Here is a 16,768-nt window from a genome sequence, read left to right as displayed (position 1 = left end):
TTTTTGTGAATGTGGCACATATATCATTACCAACCCAGCAGTTGACTTCTCCATCTGATTAGCACAACGTTACTGATATGATAGACTAAAAACAGCCAAGATCCAGTACAGCAGTTTAGGCCTCTAGGGTGCAGAACAATAGCAATTAAATGTGATAGGGGTAAAAGGCAGAAAACAGTACTTTAACAACAATTCAAATAAAAATTAAAAAGTAACAATTAAATGAAGGCACGTTTAAATGTGATATTACTTCCTCTCCTTGGGCACAGTCCAAAAAACACAACCAGAAATATTCTTGCCCTTTTAGTGTTTTACTCACTGGTTCTCTATTTTCTGCTCAGATAACCAGTATACTATTCCCAGAGAGTAACAACTGAAGATAAATTCATGTGCAAATTAATGGGAAACCACAGATGTTGACTGTGTAGTTTTAAAATGTGAAGAGGACTTTTAAGCAGTGTGAACTCAGGGTACCTTTTTGCTGAGCAATGATCTCCACCCACTGAAAATCAGGCCCTGGGGGAACACTATAGTGATTTCAGTATACTGACTACATGCAATTAGATCCCTGAAGCAAAAGCTTTTAAAGCAGGCTATAAAATGCCCGTGTGTTTTTATTAAACTTATTTTCTAACTAGATGGAGAAACTTTTCTAGTAATTTTTAATTTTATATAGTCTTTTTCCCCAGGCCAAGAAAAAAAAAAAGCCTGCACACACTAAAAGCTTAGGTATAACAATGTTCTTTTTCTGCCTCTAAATGATTAAATGCAATTTCATCCATTTAGTAATACTGACTATAGTAGGATTAGATAATACTGGTAGAGAGATACAACGAAAAACAATGTATAAACAATGTATAATGAGGTAACAATTTATATTCACTCTTTCTTTATGTTAAAAATTACCAGTACATTCCAATCAACAATAAAAATAATTGCAAAATTGTTTCCTGAATGGAAATAGATAGTATCCCAATCATTAGCAATTTCTTGTTGTTTTTCAAAGTCAGCCACTAAACCTTTTAAAGCCTCCTGGTGACTGGCTATTGCAGGAGAAATCAGAACATTAGTCTTGTGGCTTCATTTCAGCATTTTCTGCCTGTAGAGAGGCACAGTCAGGACAGGACACTTAGCTCTGCAATTTTCAAGGTGGGGACTGGGAGACCTCTAGAATTAAAACCACACAGCCTACACTCCCAGATAAGGTAGTAGGGAAGAAAGAGGTTAATTTTTACTGCAGGATCCAATATAAAATAAGCTGAAGTTACTCTGAATTATTTTATGCTTGCTATAAAGTTTACCTGCTGAAGTTTCGGTTGATAGTAATATCTTAAAACAGGGTTTTCCATGACAATATAGATCATTTCTAATTTAGGATAAAAATCTTTTCATGACATAATATTGAACTGTATTTTAAAATTTTAACCTTTTAAATAGCCAAGTATTTGGGTATTGTTTTAACACTAATAATGCATTTTTAAAAATATCTTCCAGTAACCTTTGCAACTCCAAGTTGACTTAAAGGGAAAAGAAGCAGAGTCCAGGAATGTAGGAGAAAAAATGTCCTCACTCACAATGTTCTGCCTTTAGCCAGCTCTCCCCATTCACTCCCACCCTCCCCTCTCTTCGTACCCTCCACCAAATCAGCAATAGCTTCAATTATCTAAAACCTCTGCAAAGGTAGCTTCTATGGGTTTCTCTCTGTGCAACACCAGGGCTGTGAGTCATGCTAGACATGGATCCTTTGACCCCCAGAATGGAAGGCTGGCCGGAAGGCCCTGGCCATAAGGAGTGTATATTGCTTTGGAAATGGATTGTAATTCCCTCGTTATCTCCTTTTGGGAGCGGCCTCTTGTCCTGTGTAATTGCTTCTTGACCTTTTCCCTCTGCATGTACACACTAAGATAATGTAGTTTAGAGTCACATGCAAGACATGTGCCCCCTTTGTCTGGGACCCTTTAAAACAAGTCTGTGACTCAGGGAGATGCAGTCCTGCTTGGCTGATCTGCTGCCACAGGTGCTCCCTGTAAGTGAGTAATAAAAGCTGTCTATGTCTGCTCCATCCAATCCTCCTTGGGGTTTTTTCAGCTTACCTGGATGAGCAATCAAGGCCCCCAGGCCGGACCTCCCTTGTTACAATTGTCTTATTTGTTGGCAGGGTTTGGATACGCTCAAAACGCCCGAAGTTGAGTTGACTATGGTGACGTTATGCCGAGTGGGGGGCGGGGGGTGCCAGGAGGAATCCCAGGCTGGCCAGCAAATTCTATGTTGTACAAGGGGCAAGCCTTCTTGATACATGGGGACCACCATGGGGTTGGAGAGGTATCCTTGAAACTACCTGTGGCCTCCTACAAACCTTGCAGCATGTGGGAGAATGGTACAGCCTAGAGAAAAAGAAAGACCTCTGCCATGTTGCCACCACTATGTGCTGGTTAATGTTGGCAGTGCTATAGAGGGTAACTGAGAGACAGATAAAGGCAGAGGTATGTGCTTTGCATTTAGAAGAGGAACTGAAACTAGACAGGAACATGTGCCTTCTAATGGCGGATAGACAATAAGGATGCCCTAGGGTGACAATTAGAACAGACCCTTGTGCAATCACAGGACCTAGCATGCTGCTTTGCCAGCTTACAGGGATGGCACCCACCAGTATAGGAACGATCATGACACAGTGTGACTAGAGCCCCTGCAAGTGGAATCCTACAACTGCAAATGAAAGTGTCTCAGATGAAGAAAGCATAATAGATGAGAGCGAGGAGGCCACAGAGGTAGAAGGGAAACTTATGGCTTGTCCGATTGTGACTCAAGATTAAGACCCAACAGCCATAGGCACTGCAGGGCGCTCCACTGCCGCCTCTGCCAGCAGACTTTTCACGCTGCAGTGTGCCCCTATATTGCTGAGCTAGTAGAGCTGGCTGCTGGGTTCAGACAGAAAGGGCCCAGATCCATCATCAGGTGGCTGTTATGGCTATGCCACAGAGGGGCTGATGGCATTTTGCTTATGGGGTATGAATTAAAATATGTCTTCTGTCATCACCCATCCCTCTTTGAGACAGAGAATTCATGGGGCCAGAGCCCAAGCCAATCACACAACTACCCTCCTTATATGGGTAATGGCTGGCTGTAGGGTGGTATGGCCTAATGAGGAGTATCTACCCTCCTCTAACCCATCCAACAGTCATTCCAACACTAGTTCTAGTCTAGTGACTAGAGTCACTAGAACTCCAACAATTCATTCCAGAGCTGGGGATGCAACACACCATCTATAATTCACAGTCCAAGGGTCCAGGTATGGAAAGATTTACTGCAGATATGAGGGACCAGGTTGTACAAACAGCACCCCTGTCTTACTTTGGCATCCCGATACCTATTTTGTCCACAAAGGTGGGCAATTTTGTACAGGAAGTGGCACATGCAGTTGCCAACCTAGGGGAAGTAGAGCTACTGAGACAAAAGGAAGGATAAGACAGGTAGGGATGAAGGACAAAGAAGGAAAAAAAGGAGAGAATCTGTGAAACATAAGCAGAAAGGTCCAGTGAAAGTAACCTGCAAACAACTATGGAGTGATCTGGTAGAGACTGGCGTAGATACAGATAAGACAGACAAGAAGCCTAACTGCACTCTTGTAAGTCTGTGGCAGCCAACAAAACCTCAGCAACAGTTCCAGCCTGTAACGACATCTACTGCCTGAACATCAGAATGGACACTGTCAGCTGGAATGGTCCCATCAGCACCCCCAAAGCTGACACTCAGCTCAGCTGGCTTCATGGCTGCCCCACTTGTGGAGTTGCCCCTGGCCCATCCAGAGGACAAGCCATGGGGACAGGTTTTTGCGTAGGAAGATGGCCAAGGGACCTGCTTACGAGGACCCAGTGGGGACCAGAGGTCACATGTACAAGTAGCTATTTACTGGTCCCCAAAGAATGTACAAAGAGTGTTGGCCTTAGTTGAACTACTGGTATAGAATATTCTCTTATTTATGGTAACCCAGAGAGATTTACGGTGGCCCAACTGCCATTGATGGCTAAGGAGGACAGTCCATTTGGGTACGGGCTGTAACACTGACTCTTGGAATAGGGCATTTACCACCATGCCCCTATAAGGTATATGTTTTCCCTATCCCTGAGTGTATCTTAGGAATTGACATTCTAGCTGGCACACATACCTACAGACCACCATGGAGAAGTTTTGCCTCCAAATGTGAGTTGTGAAGGCTGTTTTGAGGGGGCATGCCAGACATCCCCGTGTCACTTTCCACTCCTTGTAGAATAGTGGCCACAAAAACAGTGCCACCTTCCAGGTGGTCATAAGGAGATTGGGAAGACCATAGAAGAACTGGCTAGGGTGAGCATCATCAGCCCAGCTCACAGCCCCTACACTTCTCCAGTGTGGCCAGTCCGAAAGCAGGATAGAACTTGTAGCATGACTGTAGATTATAGAGAACTAAATCAGGTAATCCCCCCTTTCTTTGCAGCCATGCCTCACATAATTAGCCTCCTAGACCAGCTTAGCCATGAGCTGGGCACATACCATTATGTATTAGGTTTAGCTAATGTCTTTTTCTCTATTGATATTAATCCTGAAAGCCAGAACTAGCTTGCCTTCACCTGAGAAGGCTGCCAGTTGACATATTTACTGTTTTGCCTCAAAGTTACCTGCACAGCCCTACTGTTTGCCGTGTGGCTGATGACTTAGCTTCATGGACTGTACCATCATCTGTGAAATTATACCACTATATTGATGATATTATGCTGAACTCTGATTCTCTCTTAAAAGAGTTAGAGTGTGCCACTCCTCAGCTCTTGGCTCACCTTCAGGGTCGAGGATGGGCAGTCAATTCCAACAAAATCCAGAGACCCAGATTGTCTGCCAAATTCTTGGATGTTGTTTGGTTGGGGGAGATAAAGTGATGCCTGCCACCAGGCATCAGATAAGATTCAGGCTTTCTCCATCCCGCAAAAGCCAAAGCAATTACAAGAATTTTTAGGTTTGTTAGGGAGGGTACTGGCTGGTGTTTATACCACACGTAGCTAGTGCACCATTTTTTATCGCCTCACCCACAGAGGTGCCACCTGGGATTGGGAGGAAGAGCATGGCAAAAGCTGTAAGGCTGCTAACCAAGCAATGAAGACAGCCCTGGGTGTTATAGATCAATCTCACATGTGTGATTTAGATGTCCACGTCACTCCTGAGGGCTATGGCTGGGGCCTCGGGCAACAGCAAGGGTGCACCAAAGTGCCAACTGGCTTCTGGTCCCAGCTTTGGAAGGGGGTGGAAGCATGATAGAGTCTAGTAGAATAACAAGTGAATGCTGTTTACCAGGCTCTCCTGGTAAACATTACTGGATCGAGGTTCTAGTACATACTACCTATCCCATCGGTGGATGGGTACAGGACATTGTAAATCGACCCAAGGGCTCAGCAGCATAGACAGCCACTCTGCCTAAATGGAGTGTGTAACTCCAACAGAGAAGCAAACTAGCGACTGGCCCTCTGAGCCAAGAGTTGCAGCAACTCCTGTGCCTGGTTACTTATCAAGACCTGGACACAGAGGTCCCTGCTCCTCTTCCCATGCCTGGGCCTACTATGAAAGAGGGAGAAGCCCCTGCACCTGGGGATGCCTGCTACAGTGATGGCTCCTGCCAGGGCTAGCCACCTCCCTGGAGGCCAGTGGCCTACCACCCCAGTATGGACAGCATATGGATGAAAGATGACATAGAACAAAGAAGTCAATGGGCTGAGTTGAGAGCTGTGTGGATAGTCATAACCTGAGAACCTGGACCAGTGACAGATCGCTGGGCAGTATACAGAGGACTGACCCTGTGGCTGCCCTGTTGGCAGCAAGATGATTGTCAGGTGGCTCCAAAACCCCTGTGGGGTCAGGATTTATGGAAGGACATTTATGAACATAGTCTGGAAAAGGTAATAACGCTTTACCATGTCAGTAGACACTGACCTCTCTGCAAGCCTGGCAATACCAAGGCCAATGACCTGGCACACATCCACTGGTTGGAAGAAGCTCCAGCAGAAGATATGGCTGAGTTCCTCCACTGAAAGATGCACCATGCAGGACAGAAGCCTTTTAGGAAGTGGTAAAAGCTTGGAGCCTACCACTCTGTTATTCTGATGTAGTCACAGCCTATCAGGAATGCACCATCTGTGCAGAGAATCACCTTGCCAGCTGCCCCAAGATATGGGTGGCCTGCAACAGGGTATACCCCACTGACAGGTCAGCTACATTGGTCCCCTACCCCTATCCAAAGGCTCATGCTATGCCTTGATGTGCATGGACACAATTACTGACTTGCTGACCCAGGCAAGCAGGCCACACAGTGAGCCACCATCTGAGGCCTAAAGCAGCTTGTGCTGCCTATGGGAAACTGGATGTCATTGAAAGCCACCAAAGCACCCATTTCATGGGACATCAAGTACAAGAATGGGCAGACGCCCTCAATATAAATTGGAGATTGTGTCTACCATACAAGCCCACTGGAACTGGCCTCATTGAAACGTACAATGGTCTTTTGAAAGATGCCCTGAAGACTGACTCTAGCTCATTTCAGGGGTGGATGACCCACCTTTCTGAATGCCCATGAACCTTGAACTAATGGCCTAGGGTAGGACAAGCATCTCGCATCAACCTCCTCACTAGACCTTGGGTAGCACCTATCCACCTACAGTTAAGTACACAGGAGTCTCTGCCACGCCCTGGGCTGGGACAAAACATCACCCTTAGACTCTTCTCTGGAATCTCCTTTCTAGGGTGGGCTGGTATACTAGCAGCCATCAGCAACCGTTCTGATTGTTGGGTCTGCACTAAATTTCCCATTGCTGCCCCTGCCAACCTACCGTGGTGGATCCACCCTGCGAACCAGACATGTTGGGGACTAGCTGCAAGTCTGGAAAGCTCCTCACCTCTTCTTCGAGCAGATGCGTGAAAAAGTGTTTTCCCTCATGAGGGAACAGGCCAACCTCACCAAGCCATGGCTTTCATATGCAGTTTGGGACGGTGTGGAGTGGCTGTCATTATCACAGGTAGAGATGCAACAACCTTTGCCCATGTGTATTGAATGCAGAAATGGTACTATAAATGAAACTGTTTAGCTCATGGGAAGGAGGCTGGCAGCCCTATGCAAGAAGATAATGGTAATGACTGCTATAGACCACTGGGGGCAATCTACTAGTGGGACATAGGCCCATCCCCTCCCATGGGGAGCCCTGTGGGCCTTTATGGGCCTGTGGCCAATAGGTAGGCCTTACCTCCTATTTAATTGGACTGGGTGTTGCACCTGGAGAGAACCATATATCTCAGGGTTGAGTGTCAAATACTTTTCCAAGTGTCCCTTGAAATTGGGACTCATTTTGGGCACACTGTTGAGTCAAGTGCTCTGACTGGTGGTTCTACACCTTAGCCAGTTTTGTGCCTCCTGCTGGTATTATTCTAATCCATGAAGCTACTAAGGACCTAGCAAATCACATAGTAATAGCCCTTAACCACACCAGGTATAGTACAGCCCTGGATTCTGATGAGGTAACTCAAATGAGGAAAGTTGTGTTGCAGAATAGAATGGCATTAAATTTACTCACTGCCCAAGAGGGCATCTGTGCCATTCTGCACACCGAGTGTTGCGTATATATACCTAATAATTCTCACAGCGTATCCCAAGCCTTAACTGCCCTAGGAGCTGAGATTAATTGTATATTGGCCATAGCCTCTGACCCCTTTCCAACTTGGTGGAATTTTCTAGGTTCCTGGGGATGTTCCTTTCTCCTAGGTCTCTTTGGATTTTGTCTTGCATTGTTGTTCTTGGGTTGTAGCCTTTACTGTAATTGTGGTATATGGATGCAGTGCGCCAACATGCTCACCTCACAGGTCCCCTATTGGAAGAATGTAATACAAAGAATGTGAGGTGGAAGAGCAGTGTTGGGGTGGAGTGTGGTGTCGTGCTGGACATGGCTCCTCCAACCCCCACAATGGAAGGCTGGCCGGAAGGCCCCTGGTCAGAAGGAGTGTATATTGCTTTGGAAATGGATTGTAATTCCCTCGTTATCTCCTTTTGGGAGCGGCTTCTTGTCCTGTGTGATTGCTTCTTGACCTTTTCCCTCTGCATGTACACACTAAGATAATGTAGTTTAGAGTCACATGCAAGACATGTGCCCCCTTTGTCTGGGACCCTTTAAAACAAGTCTGTGACTCAGAGAGATGCAGTCCTGCTTGGCTGATCTGCCGCCACCTGTGCTCCTGTAATGTGAGCAGTAAAGGCTGTCTGTCTGCTCCATCTAGTCCTCCTCGAGCTTTTTTCGATTTACCTGAATGAACAGTCAAGGTCCCTGGGCTCGACCTGCTGCATTATAAGGGCTGAAAGACTTTTTTCCCCCCAAGGAATAAACAAAATTTAACCATTTAAAGATGCAATGCATTTTCATTCTCACAACTGTCCTCCTTCTGTCTTATAGTCAGTGGATTATAAATTATAGATTTCAATTTCATTTGAATACTTATAGAGTTCTTCATATTTGGGGGTTAGTCAGACATCATTTTGGGTAAACCACAGAGAGCTTTGAGAAAAGGCATTGACTTACAAATAAAATCAAAAGAAAAAGTTATTCAAATGTTGGGCATACCTTGTGCTTCCAGATCGACAAAGTAGTAGTAGTTAGTAGCTTCTATCTCTGCAGATACCATTTTTAATTGTATTTGTCAGTGTTTCTTCTCTTCCTTGCCTTGTCAAACTCTCTGCTCTTCATTTACTTTTCTTTAAAACCTAAATCTTTGACCATCTCTTCTCAAGATTAAAATAAATCTATATTCTCCCCTATTCTTTTTCCTGTGCATTACCCTTCAACTCCTATTAGTATCATTTGCCAGCTTAGTGTTAAGCAAGAAAAAGATAGTCATTTAACTTTTAACTTTTCTATTGTTGTTCAAGTATAGTTGTCTCCATTTCCCCCCTCCACCACTACTCCCCCCTCATCCCAGCCATCCCCGATAGTCATTTAACTTTGAGTTTGGGTACTTTTCCATATGGGTGAATTTATGTGTATATGAATTGAAAACATTAAGATTTCACTTGATCTAAGTAAAATAAACCTTTGAAACCAGCAGCCAAAAAAAGAGACATAAATCTTGTAGTTTTCTTCTGTATGAAAACATATTTTAATTTTTGAGAAAGATCAAATGAGAGAACACTAAATAATTAAGTAAAGATTATAGTGCTGCTCTATAATTATTTAGAAATAGTGTCTACTCATAGATATCCATACTGTTCTAACTCTTTAAGAGAAAAGGGTACTTTGAAATTTAGGCACATTTTTAGAGGAGGGAGGGAAAAGGGAAAAAGTAGAATAAAAAAGTGGAGGGGGATGATTTACTTAGATTCACATTTTTTAGTTTTTAAGTATTTGTTTTAGCTTATCTGCCAAACATTTTATCAACAATCTGCAAGAGGCTACTATCTACTTTTACTCCCCCCAAATTATTATGGCAACTTTTGCCCAGTTTCCCAGGAGAAACTCTGTGTCAGCAATAGCAGGAGAGTGAGATATGATTGTGAGACTGAGAGCTTGAAGGAAACGCTCAGATAAGCAAAGAGATATTTATACACAGAAGAGGTAGCCATTGTTTTCAAGGAAAACAGTGAAAGTAAAAAGTCCATAACCCAAGAATACAAAGACCAAGTAAGTAACTGTCTTATTTTCCAGCTCATTTACTTATCCATGATATGCATATTTCTATGCACATATCCAGGATTTGTTTGCTGGCCCTCAAAAACAAACAGTCCATTTAAAAAATGTTTATGGGGTTTATTTTTACCAAAAAGTCTGTCCCTTTTTCAGTGCCTTTAAAAGTACAATGTTAGTAGACAAGACTTTGATAATCAAAGCAGAGAACAATTTACATTGCAGAAAGGTATTATGAAACACTTCTGTTCCTTGCCCCTTGAACTTTGGAGGAATAAAAATGTCTAGCACCTTCTTTTCTCTTCTGGAACTTGACCTGTAATTTAGATCCTGTTCCTCAGAGAAGTACCTGCCAGCCTATCTTTTTACAGCTTTAGTTACAAAGCAACTCAGGACTCACTGTCCTGAAAGGACAAACAATGATGTGTTTAAATGGAGTAGAGCATAGACTGTTTAAAAAAGAGATGCCGAAAGTGCAGATGTCCTGTCCTTCCTCTTTCTGTTCCCTCTTGAAGTAAAAAGGGAATGAGGCAAGTGGCTGCTAGAATCCTTGCCTTGCATCCTGGTTTGCCACAGGACCCTAATGGAGCAGTGGGATGTGTATGGTCCCCTCTGCCCACCCAGCGTTGTCCTAAAGCAGGGAGTTGATTGAAGAGTTTCACTAAGGTGGATGTTGGTAATAATAACACACATTCTTTCTGGTCGACTACAAAATGAGAGGACAGACTTTAGAATTTGAAAAACTAGATTCCAATATACTTCTTAAGCTCGAGTGAGGCTGGGAAAGAAGAAAGGGGGTGTGGGAGTCTTTTTTAGTGTTTACAGAACTTGGATGCTTGACAAACAGGGCACATCAAGCTAATTGTTCTTGAAGCAGGAAATCTGTAGTAGAGGAAGCAGGTGTTGTGTGATGATTACCACATTTGAAATTACCGTATTAACTACTTTGCTCTTTTGAGTTTGACCCTGAAATAGTCAGTAAGCTTTCTGGAAGATGCTGTCCCTTTTATCTATATATATACTCTTACTAAATCAGTTGATTACGATGGAAGAAGAAAGTGCTTAAGTAAATTTGAAACTAGATAGCATACATGTGGCAGTGTTGAAAGTATCCATTTTTCTTTCTTTCTTTTATTTTATTTTTGACTTTCAGCATCCCATACTTTCAGAAAACCTGTAACTAAGAGTAATTCTTATTTTTCAAATTGTTTTCAGACATTTCATGTTCATGTAAAGTTGGCTTATTGATTTCCTGATTTTTCTTTATTTTTTTGTTTTGTCCATTTTATTTTTAATCAGCTACATCAAATGGGTCTTTGGAGGGCCTGGATAACCAGGAGGGAGGGGTGTGCCAGACAAGAGCCATGAAGATCCTCATGAAAGTTGGACAAGGTAAAGACCATCTGCTGCTTCATGAAGCCACTGTAATCTGGTTGAGCCCCCAGCTAGTGTGGCACCAGTATTGCTAACACTCGCCTTCAGTTGTTCTTCAGTTTAGTTTTGAAAGCAAACCTTTCTCTGCACCTTGAGCCACTGAGATTTCCTCAAGTCATTGTAACAGACTTCTTTTTTGGGGGATTAAAGTTGAGGTCAGCCAGGTAGAATGTCTATTACCACATATGTGTATATATATATATTTTTCTTCTTAAAAGCAAAACACCTCTGTGGTTCAAAATTAAAATAGCCAGAATAAAAATGCAGTTTCTGCATTTTTGCCCATTTCTGCATTTCGACTACAGGGACTTTTGTTTGTTGAGCCTTTTCATTTACAGATAACCTATTATGCAGAAAAAAATTATCCTTCTAATTAGAAATTGGGATAGTAGTTAATCAACTTGCTCAGTTAAATTGAAATGTCATCTGCAATGCTCTGCCTGCCAAATGCAAGAATCCCTATAGTTTCCACAGATGGCCTCACAATCTAAAACTCTGAAATAACTAGTATAACTGTTTTGTTTTAAAAGGAACATGATATTCTTATATCTCATAGTAGTTTGCATAGAGAATCTTATGTTCACTGCTATCCATGCCTCTTGAGATATATATCCAGATCCTAAAGCTAGATTTTATCAGATGTCTGTGCTGTAAGTAATCGTTTGTTTTCCATATAGATGCGAGTTCTGCTGGGTCAACCAGGCATAATGATCCAACAAGACGTTCAGAACTAGAAGCTGGTACAAATGGAAGAAGTTCAACAACAAGTCCCTTTGTCAAGCCAAATCCAGGTATATCAGTGTGACCTGTGTGTGTAGGTCTGTGTGCACAATACACTTAGTATCTCAAGAGGAAGAACACAGTCGAAGTACATGCATACCAGTAGGATTAAATTGTAGTTACTGAAGTCAGTAATCTTTGCTGTCAGTTAGCTGTTATTAATTATTAAGTAAGAACAAATAATTCACTGGCACATAAGTCCTACATTCAAAAGAATGGAATTCATCAGATGTAAGTGCCGATTATTAGCATTGCTTTCTCAGAACAAAGTTATTTCCATTGGCTGACACTTTTTCATGCTGTTTGCAACACTAGCTTAAAACCAATGTTAATGTATATATAATTAATGTTCTAATCCCTCATCTAATTATATCTAATCCACAAAGTGCCTGACTGATCCTCTTCTACATTTTAGATGGTAACATCTTAAAATATTACACAATGCCATGTTTTTTAGGCAGTTATTGTAGAAAAACTTTTTTTGTACATTTTCAGTGTAATATAAAATATTAAACAGATTCCTGGCTAAAGATGAGGATACCAGACAAAATTGGCTGTCATTTAACTTCATTTACTTAACAGTCTTCGAACAAATAGCTATGCATTTGTTACCATGCTAATGGATTTTTTATATGGTAGTTGTTGAGCAGACATCAGCAGTTTTGTATTAGGAATCTGTATGCCTGGTTGGTAGTCATGCGAATTTAGCATTTGTAGCAATATTCTGTCTCTTTCCAAGTGTCAAGCAAGGGAGTTGTTATTTCTAACTTTCAGTGATAAGATGTGTCAAATTTTTATGACAAACTGATAAATGGATAATATAATGGTGCCAGGCAATTTTTTAATGCTTAACATTTGGGTTGGCAGTCTGTTCAGCATAAGAGTTTCTGCTGCCTTCCAAATATATTTTAAGTGTAAATCAAATAATACAAACGAGTTACGAGTTGAACACTCTCCCAGGCTCCATCACTCCCTGGTGTTCTGTGCCGCTTTGCGGGTAGGCAGGGCTTGTCTGGAGAAGACAGGGGTTTGGATTCCCAGGAAGCCCCCATTTCTAGAGGAAAGCAGAGGAGCAGTGCAGGCCACTCCTTTTTTACCCCTGCCGTGGCCACAGGCTGGCTGACAAGGATTCAGGTATGAAGCAAGATCAAGGGCTGACTGTCACAGCCCATCCACGTGGTATGAAAAAGAAACGTGATTTGGGACCAGCATGAAAAGCACATCTAGAGTCACATCTGCTTTCACATTGATTGCTGACTTCTACCTTTTACATTTAGCTATTAAACAAGGTAATTGGTTTCCAAAGTCTACCTGCCAGTTAAATCTTTGGCCCTGCTTAAATTTCACATTTTTCAAGGGCCCTAAAAGCAGCCTGTTAGCACTCCGGGCAGTGATAACTGTTCTGGTTGTTTCTCAACCCGTGTAGGTTCTAGCACAGACGGCAGCAGCGCCGGACATTCTGGGAACAATATCCTCGGTTCCGAAGTGGCCTTATTTGCAGGGATTGCTTCAGGATGCATCATCTTCATCATCATCATTATCACGCTGGTGGTCCTCTTGCTGAAGTACCGGAGAAGACACAGGAAGCACTCACCGCAGCACACGGCCACGCTGTCCCTTAGCACGTTGGCCACACCCAAGCGCAGTGGCAACAACAATGGCTCGGAGCCCAGTGACATTATCATCCCATTGAGGACTGCAGACAGTGTCTTCTGCCCCCACTATGAGAAGGTCAGCGGGGATTATGGGCACCCCGTGTACATAGTCCAGGAGATGCCTCCCCAGAGTCCAGCAAACATTTACTACAAGGTCTGAGACTTGGCAGTGCCTTCGCTTTCCCGGAGGAAACTTACTGTCCCGCTGCCACCAGCCCATGGAGGGTTGGATGACCCCTTGTGTCTCAAGTGGACTGAAGCACAGCGGGGGGAGGGAACACTCCTTCTCGGAAGAGCCCCGTTGAGTTGGACAGCTTACCTAGTCAGTAGCGTTTCGGCTGTGGTGAATACAGATGCTCACCGACAGCTGGAAGACTTGTGTAGAAGATGCCCGTTAGGACTGTGGCGCTTGCCTGACACCTCTGATCCTCGAAGCCATGTGCCGCAGTCACTCAGGCCTACTCGAAGCCAAGGGAAGAGACAGAGTGGTTGGTGGACAAGAGAGCCTTGAGCATCCTGGGTAGGTGCCCCGGGGGGGATGCCACACCTGGAAATACCTCGGGTGTGCTCCACGATTGTCGCACAGACCTCTGGCTAAGTGGGGCTTGTAAAGAGCTCTCACTTTTAGTCCTCACTGTTGCACACTCCTGTTATCCAGGGCTCTGCCGTACTTCACATGAGATTTCCTCTCACACCACGTTCTGTATCACTAATCGAACATTAATGTTTGGGGTCTCCTGCTCCAACCATTTGCAACAACAGCTACAATTGAATGGGTAATAATACATTTATAGAAATTGTGTTTGCTAAGAAGGAGCCTTCCTGCCAGACACTAGACTGTCAGTGAGGAAGACTAGGAGTTGGTGGAAAGGAGTGGGCTAGGAGAAAGGGTTGTCTTGCAAACACAGGTCAACGCTGCTGCCTCTGAAACAGAAAGTTGGGAAACGGGAAAAAAAAAACAATTAGGTAGCACAGCACTTTGGTTTCACTAAGATTTTAAGAGGCAAATAGGAGACACAACAACACACACAGCGGCTTGGCTGCATTTAAAGGATTCACTCTTATCAAATAGTAATGTGCAGGGAAAAAATAGTCCCTCTTCACTGGGTGGAACAAAGGGGCATTGATGGTAGAGAAGCAGGCTTGGAGAGGGAAGGGAGAAAGCAGGCCGCTGATGGGAGATCCCACAGGACTGTTGTGGTACTGGCAATAAGATGTACAGCTCCGAAGCTGTAGGGAAGTCAGTCTGCTTTGGATGATGTTTAAAGCAGACTCAGCTGCTATACTTATCACATTTTATTAAACACAGGGAAAGCATTTAGGAGAATAGCAGAGAGCCAAATCTGACCTAGAAGTTTAAAAGCCAAAGGTCAAACAGGCTGTAATTTCATCATCATTTACATCATTAAATAATTCTCATATATTAAAGGTAGGTCAGATTCCCCTGTCCCCCTAATGCCCCTTCCCCATCCCTCCTCCCCAATCGAGCCTTACGACACTTTGGTTTCTGGCGGTGCTGTCCAGGCTGCGGGGACCAACGGTGCAGGTACTGAGCAAGGCTGCACACAGGTGCTCTGTGTCAAGGTGAAGCACATATGGCAAACCTCTTAGAGTCCTTAAGACAGAAATAAATTATGATGTCAAGGGGGGAAAGGAGTGTAGGACGTATTTATAATAGGTGTATAGAACACAAGGGATATAAAGTGAAAGATTTTTACTAATATATATTTTAAGATTGCACACAATATACACCAGAAGATGTGAAATTCATTTGTGGCAATTAAGTGGTCCCAATGCTCAGTGCTTTAAAAAAGAAAAAAAAATTGGACAGCTTCTTCTGGAAAAACAACATTGCTCCAAAAATAACAATAATGAGAGCAAATACAAAAATAACCAAGCCCTCTGAAGGCATCTCACGTAAGTGTAGACTAGGAAATGCAAGCCCCAAATACCAGGAAATCGATGTTACTGCATCATATATTTAACAATGACAAGATGTTCCGGCATTTATTTTCTGCGTTGTGTTTTCCCTTGCCTTATGGCTGAAGTGTTCACTAGAATCCACCAGGTCACATCGAGAGGGGTTCAGCTTAAAGTCTGGCTTTAGCTCCCTCCTCCCACCCCCTCCCCCCAGCCCCTCTCCTTTGGGAAACAAAATAAGTAAACAGGAAACCTACTTTTTATGTGCTATGCAAAATAGACATCTTTAACATAGTCCTGTTACTATGGTAACACTTTGCTTTCTGAATTGGGAGGAAAAAATGTAGCAACAGCATTTTAAGGTTCTTGAACCTCCAGTGAAGACCTGCAAAAATGAGTTGCAACAGAAATTATTCTTCTCTATTTCCTGAACCTGAAAATGATGTTGGTCCAAAGTGTGTGTGTGTGTATGTATGAATGGGTATGTGGTATACATGTGTACATATATGTATAATATATATCTGCAATATATATTATATATATCTATATCATATTTCTGTGGAAGGTTGCCATGGTGACCAGCCACAGTACATATGTAATTCTTTCCATCACCCCAACCTTCTCCTTTATGTGCATTCATACAAGAATTTCTTGTAAGCCATCTAAAATTACCTTTAGGATGGGGGAGAGGGGCAAGACGGGGCAAAATGGGAAATAGTCTGATTTTAATGAAATCAAATGTGTGTATCGTTGGTTGGCTACATTTTGGTTATATTCTAAACTGTGAAAAATCAGATGATGAAGAGTTACCTGCGACCAATTGAAAAATGTTCTGTGCGTCTGTTTTGTGTCTGGTGCAGAATATGACAATCTACCAACTGTCCCTTTATTTGAAGTTGGTTCAGCTTTGGAAAGTTACTGTAAATGCCTTGCTTGTATTATCATCCGTAGTCACCTGACTTTGGAATTTGCACCATAATGTTTAAGTGAAGATGCTGTAAATAGGTTCAGATTTTACTGTATATGGATTTGGGGTGTTACAGTAGCCTTATTCACCTTTTTAATAAAAATACACATGCAAACAAGACAGAAATGGCTTTTCTTACCCAGATTGTGTACATAGAGCAATGTTGGTTTTTTATAAAGTCTAAGCAAGATGTTTTGTATAAAATCTGAATTTTGCAATGTATTTAGCTACAGCTTGTTAAACGGCAGTGTCATTCCCCTTTGCACTGTAATGAGGAAAAAAATGGTATAAAAGGTTGCCAAATTGCTGCATATTTGTGCCGTAATTATGTA

At 42.8% G+C, this 16,768-nt stretch overlaps 1 protein-coding gene across 1 annotated transcript in view; it reads left to right on the top strand.

Moving 5' to 3' along the window:
* Positions 1–16,531, top strand: part of EFNB2 (ephrin B2) — a 50,826-nt gene extending 34,295 nt beyond the window's left edge. Inside the window, exons 3-5 of the mRNA XM_028526285.2 lie at positions 10,980–11,072; positions 11,792–11,905; positions 13,321–16,531. Of these exons, the coding sequence (XP_028382086.1) occupies positions 10,980–11,072; positions 11,792–11,905; positions 13,321–13,709 (596 nt within the window). The 3' untranslated portion in view covers positions 13,710–16,531. The remainder of the gene's footprint in view (positions 1–10,979; positions 11,073–11,791; positions 11,906–13,320) is intronic.
* Positions 16,532–16,768: the final 237 nt, after the last annotated feature.

Source organism: Phyllostomus discolor, chromosome 11, assembly GCF_004126475.2.
Source record: "Phyllostomus discolor isolate MPI-MPIP mPhyDis1 chromosome 11, mPhyDis1.pri.v3, whole genome shotgun sequence".
Lineage (NCBI taxonomy): Eukaryota > Metazoa > Chordata > Mammalia > Chiroptera > Phyllostomidae > Phyllostomus > Phyllostomus discolor.
This window is presented reverse-complemented; position numbering and strand designations above follow the sequence as displayed.